The 21,004-nt window shown below is 42.4% G+C and overlaps 1 protein-coding gene across 1 annotated transcript; it reads left to right on the top strand.

Annotated features, from left to right (window-relative positions):
* Nucleotides 1-6,456: 6,456 nt before the first annotated feature.
* On the top strand, nucleotides 6,457-20,801 carry BRI3BP (BRI3 binding protein). The gene is made up of 3 exons (XM_080986621.1): nucleotides 6,457-6,675; nucleotides 13,919-14,021; nucleotides 15,360-20,801. The coding sequence occupies exons 1-3, from the start codon at nucleotides 6,472-6,474 to the stop codon at nucleotides 15,776-15,778; spliced, it is 726 nt and encodes a 241-aa protein (XP_080842747.1). The 5' UTR covers nucleotides 6,457-6,471; the 3' UTR covers nucleotides 15,779-20,801.
* Nucleotides 20,802-21,004: the final 203 nt, after the last annotated feature.

The following is a 21,004-nucleotide window of genomic DNA, read 5'->3' as shown; positions in this document are numbered from 1 at the left end:
GCAGAGGATGGTAAGCGCATGTATTTTGCTTCCCACATAGGCGGATGTGAAAAGGCAAGGCTGAGCACTCAGGGAGGTGTTTGCAATCACTTTGGCAGCAGTCACTGATTGCTGCAAAACACACACAACCCACTGAAGACAGAGGGAAGCAATGGACTTTTATTTCAACACAAGTCACACAGGTGGATGGATGTGAAAGGAGTACAGTGGTACCTCGGGTTAAGAACTTATTTCATTCTGGAGGTCTGTTCTAAACTGAAACGGTTCTTAACCTGAGGTACCACTTTAGCTAATGGGGCCTCCCGCTGCGCCTCCGCCACATGATTTCTGTTCTCATCCTGAAGCAAAGTTCTTAACCCGAGGTACTATTTCTGGGTTAGCGGAGTCTGTAACCTGAAGCGTCTGTAACCTGAAGTGTCTGTAACCCGAGGTACCACTGTATTTGGGGCCAACAGGGTATTAGCAAACACTGTTCAGTGGCTACTGCTTGCAAATACAGCCAGCTGAAATCAAATAAAGAGAAACTTTATCATAAAGCAGGATGACCAAGGTTGTGCCTGGCAAAGGAACAGAGACAGTATGACATAATGGTTGGAGCTTTAGACTAAGGTCAGAGAAACACAAGTTCTAATCCTCATTCTGCCACAAGCCTCACTTTAAAAAATATTGTATGGTGGCCTTGGAACTGTCAGTATATTTCATTCTAGCCTAACTCATGGGGGTTGGGTTTGGTGAGAATAAGATGGGAGGTCAGGGTAGAGAACCATGCGCACTGCCCTCAGTTTCTTGGTTGAAGGGTGGGGGGGGGGAGTCCTAAATAATAACCTTGGTAGTTTACTGCCTATACATGTATTCTCAAAACTAAGTTCCATTAAATGTGGCTTACTCTCAGGGCGGTGTATATAAAATTGCAGTCTTAGGCTTTATTCATTCCATTCATTGGTGCCTTCAAGTCCAAGCTCTCACATCACAACTTACAGAGAGAAATAAAAACACTAGAATATCAGACAGAAAATGATATATTGAAAGGATACAGGCAAATAGAAAAAACGGAATGATATCACCTAGGCTCCCTTAAGGTAAAGCAATAGCCAAACATTTTAAAGGTTCTTTTAGAATCTTGATCCAAAGGGGCCAAACAAATGTTAACTGCTAATCTTTGCTGATCCACACTATAGCTTTAAAACACATCCAATGGACATTTAAAGCCACATGAGTCCCCCTCACTCCAAAATTCCTGGGAACTGTAGTTTGTTGAGGATGCTAGGAATTATAGCTCTGTGAGGGGAAATAGAGTCCCCAGGATTCTTTGGGGAAAGTCATGTGTGCCCATTGGATCCGCCCATAGTGAGGATCTGCCCAATGTCTCCTGCAGGATTTAACCCAATTACTTGCAGGTCCAAGCATTGTGCTCCCCAGCCCCCAAGCCCAGAAAATCAAAAGACCATTGAGACTGGTTTGAATCAAAACAGGCCACAACTTTATTGAATACAGATGAAAGAGATTTGGCTTGGGCATGGGGCACTTCAGGCCCATCTGCCGGAAGTGATGCATAGGTCAATCTGGGCAGGGGTTCCTAAGATTTATATCAAATAGGGTGACCCCTGCAGGGACCACTGTCTGGGGGAGTGTCATTGGCCCTGGTCCCCGGCTGGGCGTGAGGACATGGCAAGTTCCCCGGATCCCTTTAACGGGATACCCCAGTGCTTGGAAGGGCAGGCAGAGACTCCCCTCCATCCAAGACAAGGATTGCCCCAATGCCCAACCCAGTTGTGATGATTGCTATTAGGTAGGCAAAACCACCAGGCGGGAGCCAATTTCCCTGGTGGGCCAATTTCTCCCCTGACCCAGAATACGGCGACCGCCGTAGCCACAACAAGGTCCTGGACCAGTACCTTGAACCAAGGGGGTGGGGAGACCCTGGCGAAGGAAAAGCAGGTAGGTCCAGGTGTGGGCTGTTTAAATGGCCAGGGAGCTGCTTCGTCGACTCAGCCTCCTGGCCCAGCCCGTGTCTGAGCCTGCACCCCATTTTCTGATCCCAGGAGCAGGCTAGGATTGGGCTGCAGATACATGGTGGGGGCCCACACCCCCTATCAGGACAGGAAGCCGATGCTGCAATTCCTTCCCCGGGGACTTAGGGGAGTGTCTGCCACCCACAACACCACAGCACCAAAAGGGAGCGAGCAGACTTCTACAGGCAATTATTTTATTAAATATGAAACTGAACAGAATTTTGTTTTATTTTTAGATCCTATCTTTCCTCCAATGAACTCAATACAGTACACATGGTTCACCCCCAACCTCATCTGGTGACTGGTTCAGGGTCACCCAATGTGCTTCATATGGGATTTGAACCTGTGTCTCTTTGGCACTAATCAAAACATGTTAAGCCTTCCAAGGAACCCTTTCCACATATGTTTGACTGCTGAGGAACAACTCTGCATCTGTCTGTTTAATTCTTTTTACAAATTGCTGCCCATAAAATATATTGAAGCCATTACTTTCTGTACACCCAAGCAGGGTTTTACTACATATAGCCTGGTGCAGACTTTGTAGAATTGCAGAAAGGTTGGCTGCAGCACATCTCAAAGTGGACATCTCCTGAATGGTAAAAACTTAGCTACTACTACTGTTGACAATTTCCTACCTTTCAATTGCTGGAGTACTATTAAAATGCAGGAAATTGTCAGTAATCTAATTTATATTTTTTATCATCATGAGAGGGCATATTTTGATATATAATATTTTAGTATATAATATTTTAACATATACAATGCCACCTGCATCTGCTTTGGAATAGTTTTAAAGATGCTTTTATTATTTTATTGCTTGTTGTGGCTACCTTGGGCTCCTTTGGAAGGCCAGGATATAAAGTGAATAAATAATAAATCTGTATCTCACATGTATCTGTTGCACTTGAAGTGCGAAGTATAAAATCCTTCCCTGACCAAAGCAGCAGGACATTAACAGATGATCAAGCATAGCTTTTAACCTCCTGAAAGTAGCTTTGTCAGTGTGTGTGCAGCCAAGAGCATGTGTGCATGGTTACACATTACTATTCTACCCCACGTTGGGTGATGCTGATAGGGGATAGAATGGTAAAACAGTTGCCTGTGATAAGGACCATAAACTGAGTGGCACATCTCATGCAGCAGATTTTTGACATTTGCTGCTACAATAGCAAGCCTTCTGCCCACATCAAGGTGCATAGTAGCCAAAGTCAGCCAAATAATTTTGGCAACTGAGATAGAAAATTTCAGAAGTCCCTCTCTGGACAGTAGCACCACAAAAACAATACATTAAATCAACAACCATCTGCTGCCTGAAGCTTCACTTTGCCTGATTTGAGGGGGTGTTTGAAATATTCCACTGTTTGAAAATATCAATACTGTAGCAGAAAACCTGCTCCTGAACATCTACTTCTGAGCAGAGGTGCATAAGATTATACTCTTAAATTGCAATCCTATACTCACCTAGGAATAAATAGCACTGAAGCCTTTTTACTTACCTACCACCAGTTATTTTGGTAATTTTATTGATATCTTATATTCTGTTATGTTCCACACACTTATTGGTTTCTTTATGGACTTGTTTTGTTTGATATGATCAATGTTATTACAGGAAAACTCAATAAAACATTTAAATTAAAAAAGCTATAACTGAAGTATAATTCTGACCTTTGAGCAGACATGTTTAGAATTGCACTGTTAAGATGAAATCCTGCATGTACTTACCTAAGAGTAAGCCCTGATTAAATCAGTGAGGCTGACTTCTGAGTCATGTAAGATTGCATGGATTAGCTGCAGTCCTATACTCTTTTATCTGGGAATGTGTGTCAATTAAGACAGTGAGGCTTACTTTTGAGTAGACATACAAAGAATTGCACTGAAATCCTGTACTCACTTGCTTGGGAATAAACCCTGAATATTTATTCAGGTTTATTTCTGATAACATCTACTGTATTCACTTACCTGAAAATAAGTGCCATTATTCTGAAATAAGTATAGGTTTTGTATTTAGGAAGGGCTGGAACAGGCATCCAACCTTTGGCCCTCCAGATGTTTTGGACTACAATTCCCATCATCCCTGACCACTGTTCCTGTTAGCTAGGGATCATGGGAGTTGTAGGCCAAAACATCTGGAGGGCCGAAGGTTGGAGATGCCTGGGCTGGAAGCTCAGTGATGGAGTATCTGCTTTGCCTGCAGAAGGTCCCAGGTTCTGTCCTCCTGGCATCTCCAGGTAGGACTGGGAATGTCCCGGCTATGATAAGGTGGGCGCAGGACATTGGGTATAATATCATGTTTGAGGACTGGGAAAGGTTGTGGAGTACTGGGTTGAACTTTACTGCATGTAATGCTTTGAAAGAAAATGTAATGAAAATGATATATAGATGGTATATGACCCCAGTCAAACTTGCAAAAATATACCACCTGTCTGATAATAAGTGCTGGAAATGTAAAGAGAGTGAAGGAACATTCTTCCACCTCTGGTGGACCTGCCCTAAAGTGAAGGCGTTCTGGGAAATGATCTATAATGAACTGAAAAAGGTATTTAAGTATACCTTCACAAAGAAACCAGAGGCCTTTCTTTTGGGTATTGTCGGCCAAGGGGTGGCAAAGAAGGACCGGACATTTTTTATGTATGCAACAACAGCAGCAAGGATACTTCTTGCAAAGCACTGGAAAACTCAAGATCTACCCACACTGGAAGAATGGCAGATGCAACTGATGGACTATATGGAATTGGCTGAGATGACCGGCAGAATCCGAGACCTGGGAGAAGAGAGGATGGAGGAGGATTGGAAGAAATTCAAGATTTATCTACAAAAATATTGTAATTTGATTGAATGTTAAGCAGGATGCTAAATCATAAATAATTGAGCACCACTAAATTAGATGATTCAGGATGATAAGTGAGAATGAGAAAAACATAAACTTTTTCGAGAATTATTAGACTATAAATAAATAGATGGGATATAAATGCAAACAAGATGATAAATTGCTGGTAAAAATTTATTACGATGAAAGTGGGAGCGGGAGATGCGAGGGAGTCCAAAGAAGATGTGAAATTATGTTATAACATATGTTATTTTGTTTATTATATCTATTTGTATTGTAAACCCTAATAAATATTTATTAAAAAAAAAAAGGACTGGGAATGTCCCCTGAGGTTGGGTGGCCACCTGTCATTGGGAGGGAGTTGGGCTAGATGACCCTGAGGGTCCCTTCCAACTCTACAACCCTAAACACTGGAGAGCTTCTGCCTTTCAGTGTTAACAATACTCAGCTAGGTGGACCAAGAATCTGACTCTGTATGAGGCAGCTTCCTATGTTCCCAGGACTGCAGCATATCAATAAAATCCTGTGCTCATTTACCTGAGAATATTTGGGTTACTTCTGAATAGGCGTGCACAGGACTGCATGTTAGGCTGAAATTCTAAGGCCCATTGAAGTCAATATGCAGGGCCAGTGCTATCGCTAGGCCTGCTAGGCAGCAGCTTACAGCTCAAGACCTCAGAGGGCCGCAGTACGGATCTTTGAGGGACACAGCTTTATACAGAATAGTTTTTATTGTGTCTTATGAATAACTTGCAAATTTCAGCACTTGACCTGAAGGAATTAGTAACAAAATTAGTAAAGGAAAAGGCACGCACAGTGAGATTCCCATGAACCTGAAATCGAAACTTTTAAGAGACTTAAATTTTAACATCACAATTCACAACATTATTCAAAATGATTTGTGTGCCAAAAACATTTTATTTTGTATTTGAAGAAGATAATCAAAGATTGTTGTGTTACATATTATTGAAATTTAAAATAAACTTAGCAGTTTTAACCTTTGCACTTTTCATTTTTTTTACAAGGCATCCGTTTTTGAAAACTGGAATTGTTGTTGTTGTTGTTATTTTGGTGGGGTGCAAAAATATTATTTTGCCTAGGGTGCAAAATAGCCTGGCACCACCAGCACTGCCCACAATTCCCTTTTTAGTAGTTAGGTTGAATTTCTATACAGTTCCCAGGGAGTAAGCCCCACAGAAGATAGAGTTGGACTCCTAGAATGGTAGAGTTGGAAGCGCACCCAAAGGGCATCTAGTCCACCCCCCTGCAATGTCAGCTGGGGAAACCCTGGCTGGGGGCCCCCCACACTTCGGCCGGTTATAAACGACACATTCAAACAACAACAACCAGGGCTTTTGTTGTGAAATGAACCGTACAAAAACGAGTGTTGTGAAGTAATACAAGGCCGGTCGGGGTCTCGAGGGCGAGGCCTGCTGGACTCCAGGCCCGCTCCTCTCTGAGGGAGGACGCCACGAGGGGGCGCTGCCCCGCCGGGAAGGAGGGCGGCCGGGCCGCGAGGCGGGGCGAGCGCGGCTCTGAAGGGCCTCGGCCGCCCTCACGCTCGCCTCGCCGGCGCTCGCCGCTACGAGTAGGCCGCGGCTGGTGGCCGGCGGCGGCGGCGCGCGCGAGAAGATGGCGGCGCGAGGCGGGCGGCGGGCGCGGCTGCTGCTGCTGCTCCTTTTCTGGCTCTGGCTCCTCTTGCTGGCGGCGCCCGGGGCCTGGTCGGCGCGGGGCCGCGGGGCCGACAAGCAGAACAGCCTCCGGAGGGCCGCCAGCGGCGTCTACCAGGGCGTGAGCGGCCTCTTCGGCGAGGAGAACGTGCGCGCCCTGCAGAAGGTGAGGCGCCGGGGAGGCCGCGACGCCGCCGCCGCCGCGACGCCTGGCCCGGCCTGGCGAAGGGCAGCCCCGTCGCTCCCGGCGGCGCGGATTCCGGTTTAATTTCAGCGGATAGAAAGGGGGCGCGGGGAGCGAGAGGGGCAGGCAGTGACCCGGAGAGGCAACATCCGTGTCCTCTGGGTTTCTGTCAGTAAGGATAGCGGCTTGTCTCATGGCAGGATAATAATTCTGGAACGGGAAACCCCCAACTTGACAGCGGCTGCAAAGATTCGCCTTGCCGAAGAATGAGGTGGAGGGAATGTCTGAATGGCTTGGGGAAATTTGGTCCATAGCAGCCACAATTAAGCGGACTCCTTTGCAAAAGAATACATAGGAAAACAGCCTGACGAACAGTATAGAAAGAATACGTGTAAACCAGGCAGGTGTTCGCGTGTCTTCGCGCCGCAAGGAATTCAGTGGCGAATGCTGCTTTCAGCCTTTCGGCCACAGTATTTGTTTATGATCTTCGTATTTGGTTCGTTTTGTAGGCTAATAAAATGCAGTTTGGTTTAAAATGGTAGCAGTAGTGATGGGTAGGGGTGAGCGGTAGGGGTGATTATTGGAGTTGGAGCTTGTCCTTGGCAGAATATAGTAAAAATAGGACTGAGGAATTGGAGTAAGGAATAAGAATGCCTATATGATACCATCACTGATAAAATAATTGACTAATAGCAATGGGAATAAGGAATAATGAACGAAGAAAGGACCAGGAATGTTTTTCAACCTTGTTGTTTTCACAAAATAATAATTGGAGTAGGCAATAGGAATGGAGTTATGGCCCTGTGGTTTTGACAAATGAATTGAACTGAAATCGTAATGGTGAGACTTAAATATTCATAAGAAAAGGGCTTGGGGGGGGGGGTCCTGAAGGGATGTAAGGTGGAGTAACAGCCCAGCCCTATCTCCTATACCTGTATACCTAGAAGAAAGCCCTGTTGAGTTCAATGGGACTTGCACTGCAGCCTATGTATGTAGCAAAAATCATATTTTCTGTTGGACTTTGACACGGCAGCACAAATATTTGAAATTAATAATTAATGTCTTTATTATATGATTTATTAACTGCTTAACCTATTTTTAGTTGTGTGTCCGTAAGAGGAATTTTAAGTATTTTTATTTTTATAAGTTTTGTTGCTGTCCAAAACATGTTTTGTGAGCAGCTTAGAAGAATATAAGACATAATCCTATTTTTTAATGAGACCTCTGGCTTTGACAAACACTCAGAACTGAAATAAATAGCAGTAGTAATAATTTTATGACCTTGTGGTTTTGACAAATAAGTTAACCTGAACCAATTATGATAATGATTTTAGTAAGTGCATTTATAACAACAGTAGGGGGAAGGGGGCAAGAGAAAAAAGAGGAATTGACACTGCAATCCTATACAGAGGTACCTTGGTTTTTGAACGTTTCGGAAGTCGAATGTTTCGGTTTTTGAACATTGAAAACCCAGAAGTAAATGACTCAGTTTTCGATCAAGCCTCGGAAGTCGAACATGCTACAAGGGTGAGTGCAAGATCTGGAGACCTAGCTGTTGCCTATTGAGTCTTGGTTTTCAAACGTTTTGGAACTCAAACGGTCTTCCGGAACAGATTACGTTTGAAAACCGAGGTACCACTGCAATCCTCAGAAGTAAGCTCTAAATAGCTGTGCATAGGATTGCAGCCTGATAAATGATAAATAATATTTTCTTAGTGACCTCTAGCTTTTTACCTAAATGGATCTGAAATGATTTCAGCATGGTGCCTTCAATAGATTAATTGAGCTGAAATATTTGTTGTGAAGTGCATAAGACAACTAGATGTTCTACACAATTTACTGTACTAAATAAATAAAATCCAATGATTTTATCTGAATGACTGCAGTCCAGTATAATAAACAAATCAATATACTGTAATAATCTCTTATAAAAGGTGGGGAGGAGATGCTATGTGTTTCTACATTGAAAGTGGTCAGGACTCAAGACCTGGCAAATGGTGGACCTTACAAGCCAACTTCTGCTGGGTCACCAGCTAGTTGCAGGAGTTTTTTTTGTTTTTTGTTTTTTGCAGAAGATTGTAAATTATTTTTTTTCCAAGTGAATTTTTATTGTTTTCCTTACATATTCAGAAGATTGTAAATTAGGCAAATTTCAATCTGATTGAGCAGAATATATTTAAAAATCCATTCAATTGGTGCAGCTTTTCTTCACCTCTTTATATCAAGCTACACCTGTCAAAAAGTCCTTCTTGCACACAAATAATCTTCCACTGGTTTGACCCGCATATTGGTTGGCTGTCAAAATTCCTTTTCCTATCCAACTCTTATGGTGTAGGGGCACTGTCCTTCGTTGAAATTCATGGGAGCGTGTTAGTGGGACATCTCTCTGGGCTGCAGAGACCAAAGAACACATTACTCACATATTCATATTGCAGGAGCCCAGTGTTCTTTCCCCCCCTCTGCTGGAAGAGCTCATTGGGGTTTGAGTGGTGGAAAGCAGATAAATAACAGTGCAGAAGTGGCCATTTTCCCTGGCTTTGAAACCTGGGGAGGAGGATTCAAAATGGGAAAACTGAGGAAGATTTTGGTATCCTCCCCTGCCTCATCCATTTGCCTCCTCCCAGCAGCTTCTCTAGGAGAAAATATATCCCTTAGACTACGGTTATGGGTGGTTGCAGGGCCGTCTTTAGCATATGTGCCGCCGGGGTGCAGAGATCCGCTCAGCGCCCCCAAATTTAATTTAGCCCCCAAATTAACTTTTGTTATGCTTATGTCAGACACCACACTTAGGCCTTATGTCTTGTTTACAAAAGAAGGGAGGAAAAAGAAACAAACTTTTTTATTTGCTCATTTATTTGCAATACACTTATACTCAAGTATACAATACCACCACACTTAGATTTATAAGTATTGTTTTGGCATCTACTTAGGAGAAACATCAGTCGTGTCAAAGGTGCTGCTGACCCCACTGCTGCATAGTAGCGCAGCTGCGGCAGCTCAATACAATTTGCAACACAATATTTTGATGTAAGAGTTAATTTCGTGTGCACGGCCCCATTGAGAATGACAAGCGCCATCGTTGAGTCTGAAGCGCCGCCATTGTGAATGACAAGCGCCACTGCTGGTCTGGCGCGTCTTTGGTAAATGAGCGCACAAAGTCGAAAGTCCTTTAGTGAAACAGTAGTTATACATTTTGGTAATATCTAGGTATATATGTATTTTGTTTTTCTAGCTTGATCAAAATTATTTACTATTTTGTAACAGGTAGATAGTTAAGCGCTTAGGCGGCTTCAGTGGCGGGTGCCCGCTAGAATTCAGCGCCTGGGTGCCCCACACCCCTTGCACCCTGGGTAAAGACGGCCCTGGGTGGTTGCATCCATGACTTAGTCTTAGAGATTGAATTGTGAAAGGCAGACAGTATAGCTTTGTATCAATTCTCTGTAAGAATGGAGAATGTAGATGCAGCTTTTCTCAGCAATGATTGCTGAAATTCCTTCCTGGGCTGCTACTTTAAGGAACCAATGGAAATCTCTTTAACTGGAATGTGCTTTTTAAAAGTGAAATTGCACATAAAGGTTTCTCCTCCTTCAATTCCTTTTCCATTTTTGTCATGCCTTTTAGGTTGTAAGCCTAAAAGGGGGGACTTTATTATCACTGACAATTTTTGTAAATCATTCTGGGGGACCCCCCCCCCCGCCTTTTATTTGCTGAAGGGCAGGATATACTAAGTCCCTTAAATAAATACATAGGTGGAGGCATTGAACATCCAAGCCTGCTGCACCTATAAGAAATGGAAGGATTCCTTTGAGCTTGAACCTGGAGGACAGGAATTGAAGTGTTTCGGACACTATGGAAAAGGGGAACCCCAACTAATGACCTTGCCTCAATCTAGAAGACTTGTTTCTGTTTTTGACATATACCCACACTATTTATATTTTTGCTCCTTGGCAGTACTTGCCTGACATCCTGCCAAAGCAGCACAGAAATTGATGCTTTTCCTTTCGTGACCTCCCTTTCTGCGTGAAGGTGCTGTTTGACTGCAAAGCTTAGCATTGAAGCCGAGATGCTGTCACCATCTCTTTCTCTTGTCCACGGAAACCACAGCAGAAAGGTCATGTTTCCAAAAATGATACCTCTTTATGGGGAAGGGAAATTAGATAGGCGGAGGGTAGTGTGTATAGGAAATATTATGAAATAAGGGATACTTTTTATCCTTTAAATGAAATTGTGCTTATTGTTACGTGAGGGAACACACTGGTTCATTTTCCTTCAGTGCCTTTAGAAAAATGGACAATGTGCCGCCTCCCCTTCCTATTCATCATAAGCTGATACCTGAGAGTCTCTTCAAAGTGCAGGTCTTGAAAACCAACTCACAGAATCATAGTTACAGGTAGGTAGCCGTGTTGGTCTGCCGTGGTCAAAACAAAATAAAAAAATTCCTTCCAGTAGCACCTTAGAGACCAACTAAGTTTGTTATTGGTATGAGCTTTCGTGTGCATGCACACTTCTTCAGATACCTGATATCTGATGCTCGAAAATTAAACCCAGAAAGCAAGATTTTGTTGGAGTTGTCCTACTTCTTGCTGCTTCTGAAGAATTGCTTATCAGACCCACATTGATTTATTTCTCTGCCAAGGAATTCCTGTGTATTAATCCCATGTAAGGCATTCTGCCAGTTCTTGTGGGGTACTATCCAGGCATCTCTTCTTGGGCAACTGAGTCTATACACAGAATGTTCTAACACTTCCCTGTGATTGTGCATTGCAGGGGAGCATCAGAAATGGTTGGGCAGGGGGAGCTTGTTAGCCATAGCTGATAATTTCACCAAGGAGCCCCAGGATTTAAAAAGCTCTGCTCTGTAGCTTGCAATTTCTGGCATGTTCCATCTGAAGTCATGTACTTTTATTATTGAGTAGTTATTGTTCAACATGGTTATATTCTGCCAGTGGCATGGGGGATAGATGTAGGGATTTTGCAGCCCCTATCCACAGGACTTTGCAGTCTTCATAGACAGCAAATTGAGGTGTAATATGGAGAGCTCAGAGATTTTAAAAATGGGTTGTGTGGTAAGGATGGAGAAAGCTGAAAATGAAGAAGGCACTAAGAGAGAGACATTGTTGGAGGAGGAGGAGATGCTGCAATCCTGGGAACATAGGAAGCTGCCTCATAGCGAGTCAGATTCTTTGTCCATCTGGTGGAGCAGAACAGACTTGGGATACATGCAGTTTATAAAATGAACATTAAAGGGTGGGATCTGTGATAGAGCACATACTTTGCATGTGGAAAGTCTGAGATTTGGTCTCTGGGTAGGGCTGGAAACGGCCTATGTCTGAAGGCCGCTGCTGATCTGTACACAGTTCTCAGCTGCATGGAGATGCACAAGTGGGAAGGAGGAGCAAACAGTAGTGGAAATTACAGTTCATTGGTTGCCATCCGTCTGTCTTTGGAGACGATGGAGGAGTGCACTTTTAAGGGTGAGGTCAAACTGCTAGAAGGTTACAGCACCTGCTGTGGCTTTAGAGACATGTTTTGTTGCAGTTGGGGCAGATGGAGGCATCCGGTTGTGCTGCTGCAGATGCGCGACTTGACTGTCTCCAAGCACTGTGGTCTGCGAGGGATTCCCACATGGTGGGGTTGATGATGCCAGCCTTCATGTCATGTTTGCAGACATCTTTATATCCCAGAGTAGAATACGGCAAATGAGCTAGGGCAGAAGAGGGCAGTGGAAATTGGGTGGTGAGGGAGGAGCTAAAGGCCTCCCCTAGGTTAAAAAATGTTTTTCCAGATCTGGGAAAAAACTAGTTTGGACACCTTTTCCTTGTTGCATAGTTGTTTGTTTTTATTTGCTGAGTGGGTTTTTTTTAAAAAAATAGTAACTCCCACCTGCAGCCTGAATCGGTACCAGCTCATCTTGGATATGTGGACCAGTCCATAATCCAGACATGGGAAGAATACTAAGCATTGGAGAGTAGCATTCTTCTGGCATAATTGGTTCATCTAACAGTAACATAGGAGTGATAGACATTGAATACTTGGTTAATTTTCACAAGGCTTTCTTCTAGCTCATTTACCAGGGTCATTTTAGAGCAGTAGCTAGTGTGCACAGAAGGGTTCTTTTTTAAAAAAACCACACACTCTAGGAGAGTGGTTTAAGTGAAGCATAGTGTAGCCCTTCCAAGAGAAATCTTGCAGAATTGTGATGGAAGAAGAAAGATCAGAGGCAAGATTTTGTGGCATGCCGGAAGCTTACCAGCCATTGTTAGTTGTTCATTCATTTAATCTCCACATAGGTCACAAGATACTGGAGACCTTGATGACACATATTTAATTCAGAAGAATGATGGGAGTCCATTGGGTTGGGTTGGTAATGAATAAAGCATGTTTATAATTTTATTTCACTTTCCCCCACTAATATACTTCACAGTTTTGTGCTGTTTGCCTGAAATTGCTGTCATTTGCAAAATAAAATAGTGACATGTGCATATCATTAACCTTCCTTAAAAATCTTGACAGTTGCACATTGGAATGTCAGGTATTTCTGTGAATGTGAGAATCCCAAGAGTGCATATTTCTCAAATTACCTGTAATGAATTGGTTGAAAGTTGTTGTTTCTTTTGGAATTGTTTCAGTTGTAGACTAGAAAAAGCAAATATTTAAAGCCTAATCTTAGCTTTGCTTCAGTCCATTGTAAACTACAGATTTCAGCATGCCTAAGTCATGTATAGCATCAAGCTGCTAATGTGCAAAATATTGATCAGTTATTGTCTCCCATCCCTGTGAAGTATCTCACTTCTGGGTTCCTGTCTCAGTGGCACATGCTAGCTTGCATCAGGTCCTAGGTTCTGTCTAGAGCATCTCCATTTAAAAAAGATCTCAGGTAGCAGGACCAGCTAAGATTTACTTGCCTAAGATTTGGGAAAGCAGCTGCCAGTCAGGGAACACTACTTTTGGACTAGTTTGATCAACAGTTTGACTCTATGTAAAACAGCTTCTGGGTTCAGCCCCAGAACTTATTTTCAGAACTTGGGTCCAAACCTAGAATAAGTGTGCCTCTGATCAAGTGCAGAGAACACTTCTCCTACCACTTTCAAATACTGTGCTTGCCTTTGCATCTGTACATTTGATTTAAGGTTAAGAACTGTATGTAAGAGCTGGGGTGATAAATTCTTCAAGTATTGTAAGTGGAATAAAACTTCTAAGGTTTCTCTCTGCTCTGTTTTTCCAGTTTTTCTCCAAACTGACCGAGCGATTTGTATATGGTGTGGATGTTCTAGTAGATACATTTTGGAGAATATGGACTGATCTTCTGGATGTCCTTGGGATTGATGGTACGTGTGAAATGCAGAGTTGGTTTTTCCTTCATCAGTGCTTCTGTTTAATAAACTCATAGGTTCTGGAACAACTTTAAGGTAGGTTTTCTAAATATGAAGTAGTTTTGAAGCAAAATGGTATGTACAGTTCCTTAATTCGATGGAAGAAACATAAATAGTTTGATTCTCAACAGTGGTAAGTATGGGCACCAACATGTTAAACTTGACCTGCTGGGGTGGGGGAAAGTAGGGATCTGGTCTGCCAGGTGGAAAGGTTCCCTTCCCCTGCTGTAAGGCGATTGTTGTTCTCACTCAGGCATTAACCATGATGGTTGAGGGTCAAAAGAGCCGAGGGTGAACCTTCACATCTCCTTAGATCCTGTCCACACCATCACGCTGCGCATGATGAAAAGCATCCATAAGATATCTTGTTTGCCACCTTCATCTTCTTTGGGGGAGAAGGCTGGGATAATAAATAAATAGAGATGGATTATTGCTTAAGATGCAGGATTGAATACATTCTCTGAAAAGTTAGCATAACTCAATTGGACATTAGGCAACATCCTTTTTCCCTCTGAAAGGGGCAAAGGAAAGAAAACTGCCTTGTGGTTTATTTGCTTCTTGTAATTGCTCAAGGGAAAAGAGGAAGAAGCCCTTTAAAAACCCTTTTCCCCTTACTTGATGAAGTAAATTGATGTAGTCCCTACAGAATAATAGTTGTGATAAAAGTCATTAAGATATATTTATGTTATATATAATCCCTTCTCCTAAGACAATGCATTTTGTAGGTGCAGTATGTCAAATTGTTTACATGGAACTATGGGGGATTTTAATAATAATGCACTGGTGTTTAATAATAATGCACTGGTGGGGGAAACTTTAATAATAATGCGCTGGTGTTGGGGTGGGGGAAACTTATAGAAAGTTCATCCGCTTCTGTCTCGGTTATTATACATTCTTCTGGGTGGACCTTTCCCAGCAAACCTTTGCCCAGAATTCCAACTTCTATCTTCCCCTGTTTCCTGAACTTTCTCCTGGGTTGGGACATCTGTCTTTTTATTTTCCTCTTTTTAAAATTTGTTTCCTGCAAGGTTTTGGTGTATATAAATAATAATTTCTTTTGTATCGTTGGTAAGCATTACAGGAGGTGAGGCAGTGTATTACTCCCCTGCCGCCATCTTTAGAAACTACTGTATATGTTCAACTCTTTCATTCTTCTGCTGAAATAGTTTCCTGCTTTTAAAGCATCATTTAGGAGTTTTCTCCTTATGCTTTTAATTTTAATTACAGATTCATAGCTGTATCTACAAAGGTAGTGATTATATCAAATAAAGCTTTCTCTGTTTGAATTTTCAGGTTCCAACTTGACCCATTATTTCAGCCCTGGGTCCCTCGCCAACAACCCCACCCGTGCTCTTTTGCTGATTGGCGCCATCTTGCTTGCTTATTGGTTTGTCTCTCTCCTCCTTGGGTTCTTCTTCTATCTCTTACATGTGCTGTGTGGCCGCTTCTTCTGGATCGTGAGAGTCGCCCTCTTTGCACTTTCTTGTGTGTACATCCTTCAGAAGTATGAAGGTGAGCCAGAACATGCTGTCCTTCCGCTGTGCTTTGTAGTTGCTGTCTATTTCATGACCGGACCTGTTGGCTTCTATTGGAGGAGGAACAACCACAGCACCCTTGAGGAGAAGATTGACCATCTTGACAGCCAGATCCGACTCCTGAACATACGTCTTTCTAGGGTGATCGAAAACATGGATCGAGGAGGTGACCAATGAAACATGGTTTATCTCACTTTCAACACCAGCTCTCTAGGAAATCACCAAGCACTGTCTCTAGTTCATGAAAAGTTAGCGAAGCAACAAGCCAACATGGATAAAACAATGTGCAACATTAAGCCGTTAAATGTTAACATTAGTTTATCTAGACAATATACTGAAAGAAAAAAATGCACTTGTAAGATAAGATTCTTTAGCTGTATATTCAGAGATTTTCCTCCATGAGTAGAATTTTATCCGCTTACTTTTTTCCAAGCATTTAGAACATATTTTGTAAAAGGTTTTTATAAAGGCATATTGAGTAGTCTATTTAAAATTAATTAAAAATTAAAATGAGGTTTATGCAGATTTGACATTTTGAAGAGAGAAAGCTTAAAGAATTCTATCAAATGCTTTCGTTATGAAAAATGTGGGGGTCAGCTTCTCATTTTTATAATTTAACCCCCCCTCCCCCCGCTCTCACCAATGACTTACTTTCATTACCTCAAGTTGCCTTTTTATATGATTGCAGTAGAAGGAATTTCTTCTAATTAGAACAGAAGATCACACACCATGGGTCTTAGTGGCAAAGGAGGGCATCTGTGGGACACAAAGTGCTCTTTAAAGAAGAACTTGTGGGGTTTTCTGTGTTTTCACACTGGCCAAATTGAAGCAGGGATTGGGAACCTGTGGTCTTCCAGACTTTGGTGGGCCATTGACCATGATAGTTGAGTCTGGTAGATATTAGAGTCCAGTAACATCAGCAGGGCCACAGGTTCCCTATCCCTGCTGTAAGAGTTTCTCCCATGGACTTCAGCAGAGAGGGCAGTTCACGCAGAAGGCTGCATTCTTGCTCCTTTGTAGTGAATGCAGTGAATCCCCTCATGCAGGATCTCCATTAGCAATGTGTAAAGGTGCACACCTCCAGAACCTCTTGCAAAAGCCCTCTTGCCACAAATACAATGGGAATTAAAAGCATTCCTAATACTCCTACCCAGTGGTTTTTTTGAGGTGGTATGTGCTGGTACAGCATACCACGATCTCTGTTTCCCAGCCGCCATCTTGTCACTGCTGCCGCTAGCCCACCCCCACCCCCACCCCCGCTTGTTTGCTCGCTTGCTCACTCCCCACACCTGCCTGGCTTTGGGAAGGAGGGAGCAGGACACCAGGATCCTGACAGAGCCTTGTGACTTGTGCCTCATTCCCAAGCTGGGCAAGCGCTTCCTGGGCTTGGGGAATGAGACACGTGGTTCTGTCAGCATCCTGGTGCCCTACTATCTTCTTCCAAAAGCCAGACGGACGGGCTTTAAAAAGGAAACTGGAGGGCCTTTGGACCCTGTCAGAGCCTCCTGCCTCTGTCCCAAAGCCAGGCAAGTGCTTCCTGGGCTTGGGGGAATGAGGCACAAGGTTCTGCCAGGATCCTGGAGCCCTGCTGCTTCCTTCCCTTAGCCCACTTGACTTTCCTTCCTCCAGCTATTTCTAGGCAGTGAGTACCAGCACCTTATTTTCTATGGGGGAAAGCACTTCTCCTACCTAGTCCCCACCTATTTTAATGCCACTTAAGCTGGAAATAACTAACAACAAAAAACAGCTTTAGTTAAATAAAAGTGACTGGAAATGAAGGCATTGTGCACAGTGGTAGCAGTGCAGAGTTGGCCTTTGCGATAAAATATTTTCCAAGCAGAAGGAATGTTAAACAGAAATTATGCACCACTGTCTTTAAAAGGGGGGTGGGGTGGGGGATCACGTCAGGACCCTCTACATCAGGCTTCCTCAAACTCGGCCCTCCAGATGTTACTGGCCTACAACTCCCATGATCCCTAGCTAGCAGGACCAGTAGTGGTTAAGGATGATGGGAATTGTAGTCTCAAAGCATCTGGAGGGCCGAGTTTGAGGAAGCCTGCTCTACATGGTTTCTTTATTTGTTGGGGGAGCAGTGTATAAAATGATATTGCAAAGACATTGGCTGCTGAAATCTTTCTCAGGACCATTAAGTGGCAATAAATTAAATTAAATAATAACACTTTCAGGAAGATCTGGTGCTTTTTTCACTTGAAATCTGCTTCTTCACAGTGGGTCTCTGATGAGGATGCTTGCATTCAGACTGCTAAGATCATACCCAAGGGATCAGCAATAGTTTGTCCAAATAATGATATGGAGTTTGTGCTGTGAAACATGCCTATGAAATAGTGATGCGGCAGTCAAGTGCTCTACAAAAAAAGTGACCTTCTGTTGCCTCAGAACCAAGTTCTATCCACTGACCCTTAGCATTTGTTTGTAGAAATAGTGTTTTTAAATAGCATGCTAGACAAAAAGCAGGAAAGCTTGGAAAGTGCTTTGCCAAATCCTGCCTACATGTGTCCATTCATAGAATGCATATAGAACTGAGTAGGATTTGGCTAAGCTACCCTATTGCTTTAGCTGGATAATACCAGAGTTGCTAAAAGTTTTGTATGTAAACAAACTATACAATTATATAGATATTTAAAAATCTTGCTATTTATGTTGACACAATTATTGGCATTTCAGATTTTGAAAACCACAAAGAGCCACCAGATATCATTAAAAAAAAAAAAGATTTTGCAGCTTATGCCTGTAAGTCAGCTATCAATATTTGTGTCTTCCCTCCCCATCCCTTGCTGATTATTTGCTCTGGAGTAAGTGTCACAATGGAACTTGATTCTGAATAAGTATACAGAGGACTGCAGCCAGTCTCTGCAATCAAATGCTCTTAACTACTGTTGGAAAAATATACCCTTGGTATAAAAACTGGATTTCTTTTTAGCTGAGAAAACCTCTATAAAACCCCTATTACCCCTATTGCTTAAAATTAGTTCACTATGGCTATAGTAAATGCAAGAAGAATGTATATATTTTTATACACAAAAACATTTCACTGTATAAGGTTATTGTTGAGAGAAATACTGATGTACAGAGTTTGCACACTATGCTTGGACAGTATAAGTAAAACTGGGTGTGTGTTTTCCTAGCTTCCCCCCTTCTCCATTTATGTATGGTCTGTTTTTAAAATTAGAGAGGAGCACAAACTATTGTCCAGTGTACTTGAAAAATGTTCTGACCATTATTACAAAATGCAGCTATTACACTTTTGAAGGTAAATGTGATGTTATATTAACAGTTTTCTCAAGTTCTATAGGATACAAGCATTGTTCTTCCTGTAATTGGCTCCTTTGTTCTGTTTCTTCGTAATCTCATCCCATGGGATGAGTCAGACTTCTCTGCTTTGTGCTGCTGCTATATCTAGAGGCACTTAAGAGAAGAGAAAGCACCTATATCCTCATTTAACCAATGTATACACTGAGAGACAAGAATGTTCCAAGGGGCAAGCAGCAGAGCAAGGCAGTCAGTCATTGGCAGGAATAAAAGCATAGGCTTAAATACACATAATCACTTTTCAATTATCACGAACACTCCTTTGATATTGCTGCCTACTGTGATTCCTTCAGCATGGATTTGGGTTAGAATTGCTGGGCTGCCTTGCTTATTCCTCTACAAGCTGTCTTCTTGCATTCACATGAAGAAGTTCCTCACAAAGGAGCCAATTAGGGTCAAAATTAAAAATAGCCAAAACCATATAAAGTCATAATGAGTAAGTGTAGGGAGAACATTCCAGATGTCTTAACTAGGCTTGTGTATGTCCTCTCTTTCCTCACCCTTGTTGCACTTCTCTGGTGTGTTAATATTCTTTTCCCTTCCATGGCTGTTAAACTACATCTGTGCTAACCATGTGGTTCTAAGGCATTCTTGGTTAGGGCCAAGGGAGACAAAGCACAACGCCAGGGATGGGGATCTTGTTGCTTGCCAAATGTTGCTGGAGCACAACTCCCATCATCTCTGTCTGCTGGCCATTCTGGTTGAAGCTGATGGGAGCTGGAGAACAACAGAATCTAGAGGGCCACATGTGCTACATCATGGCTAAAGCAAACTGCAGAAGGGAGAGGGCAATTCACACCCTAGAGCAAATGATGAGTGAAGGCGACACTGTGGACTTCTTGCCTATGGTTAGAAGTTTGGCCCAGTGAGACACAACACAATGAATGTGAATGTGTGTTGAGCTATTTGCACTCCCAGTGTGGAAGAAACTATTGTGCATGTGTCCACCTTTGATTTCAGCTTGATAAATGAACTAACTTAATTCCTTGGAAGCTACTACTTGAGAGAACCTCATGCTTTACTCTACCAGTGGTTCACAAATGTAGTGGAAACATCAATCTGTATATCAGCTGTGGTGATAAATAGAACAGAGTTGCTGTTTCCTGAATGTACTGCTTTTTAAGAAGTGATATTGGATGTTTAAGTACTGTGTACCGAAACTACTGTAGCTTAGTGGCACATTCTGCCCTCCCAAGATGTAATCTGCTTAATGTGGACAGTTCCTCTGCTTCTGCTGTAGCTTTGTTTTGATGAAGGTAAATATTTGTTTCCTTGTGACTCATGGACCATCCCAATAATCTGTATTTGGCAGCTAGTGATCTATCTTGACCTATCTATCTATTCCCCCCCCCCTTTTGGAGAACATGAAGTTAAACTGTGTTCTGCATGTGAATTTAAACTTGGATGATTCCATTGAGCTATGATGACAATTGCCATGTTAGAAATCTTTTTCTGTTGTAAAGCAAGGGGAAAAATGTTGATTGTGACACTGTTTATCAGCACTGAATATAGTGACCTTGTATCCTGTTTGGACTTCTGATCTTAAGTATTAGGTAGTTTTAAAAAGTCTATATACCAAAATTATGTGTTCTGGTTTTTTTTGTTTTTTATTTTTTTAAAAAAATGGTCTGAAGAAAATGTGTGTATTATTTTAATTATGAGCTTTAGGGAAACACTAGGTTTTGCTCACAATAATGTTGAGTAGCCATAATGATCTCAAGTTTTGTTTTTTTTTAAAGAAACTGCTATTCATGTCCTTATTTATTAACTGACCACCAGCTCAGTGTACTATTTAGTGGACTATTTGTAGACTGATTTCACAACTGAATTATGGTGTTGTGACCAATTAAAATTTAAATGTTTACTGTAACTTTGCAATGCAGTGGTTGGTCTTGGAAGATTTTATTCCCATGATTTTGGCGATGCATTGACGAGAACCCTGGGGCACTTTGGAAGCTTATCATGGATTCATCAGTAAAGGTGGGCATAATTATGTGACAGGTGACCAATGCCCATCATTGACCTTCCTTCACGGTGTCTAGTTGCAGGAGAGTCTGGTGCATTCTAGTGTGC

Source organism: Podarcis pityusensis (genome assembly GCF_964106645.2).
Source record: "Podarcis pityusensis genome assembly, chromosome: 16".
NCBI classification, from domain to species: domain Eukaryota; kingdom Metazoa; phylum Chordata; class Lepidosauria; order Squamata; family Lacertidae; genus Podarcis; species Podarcis pityusensis.
The sequence above is the reverse complement of the archived record's forward strand: the minus strand, read 5'-3'. Positions and strand labels throughout refer to the sequence as shown.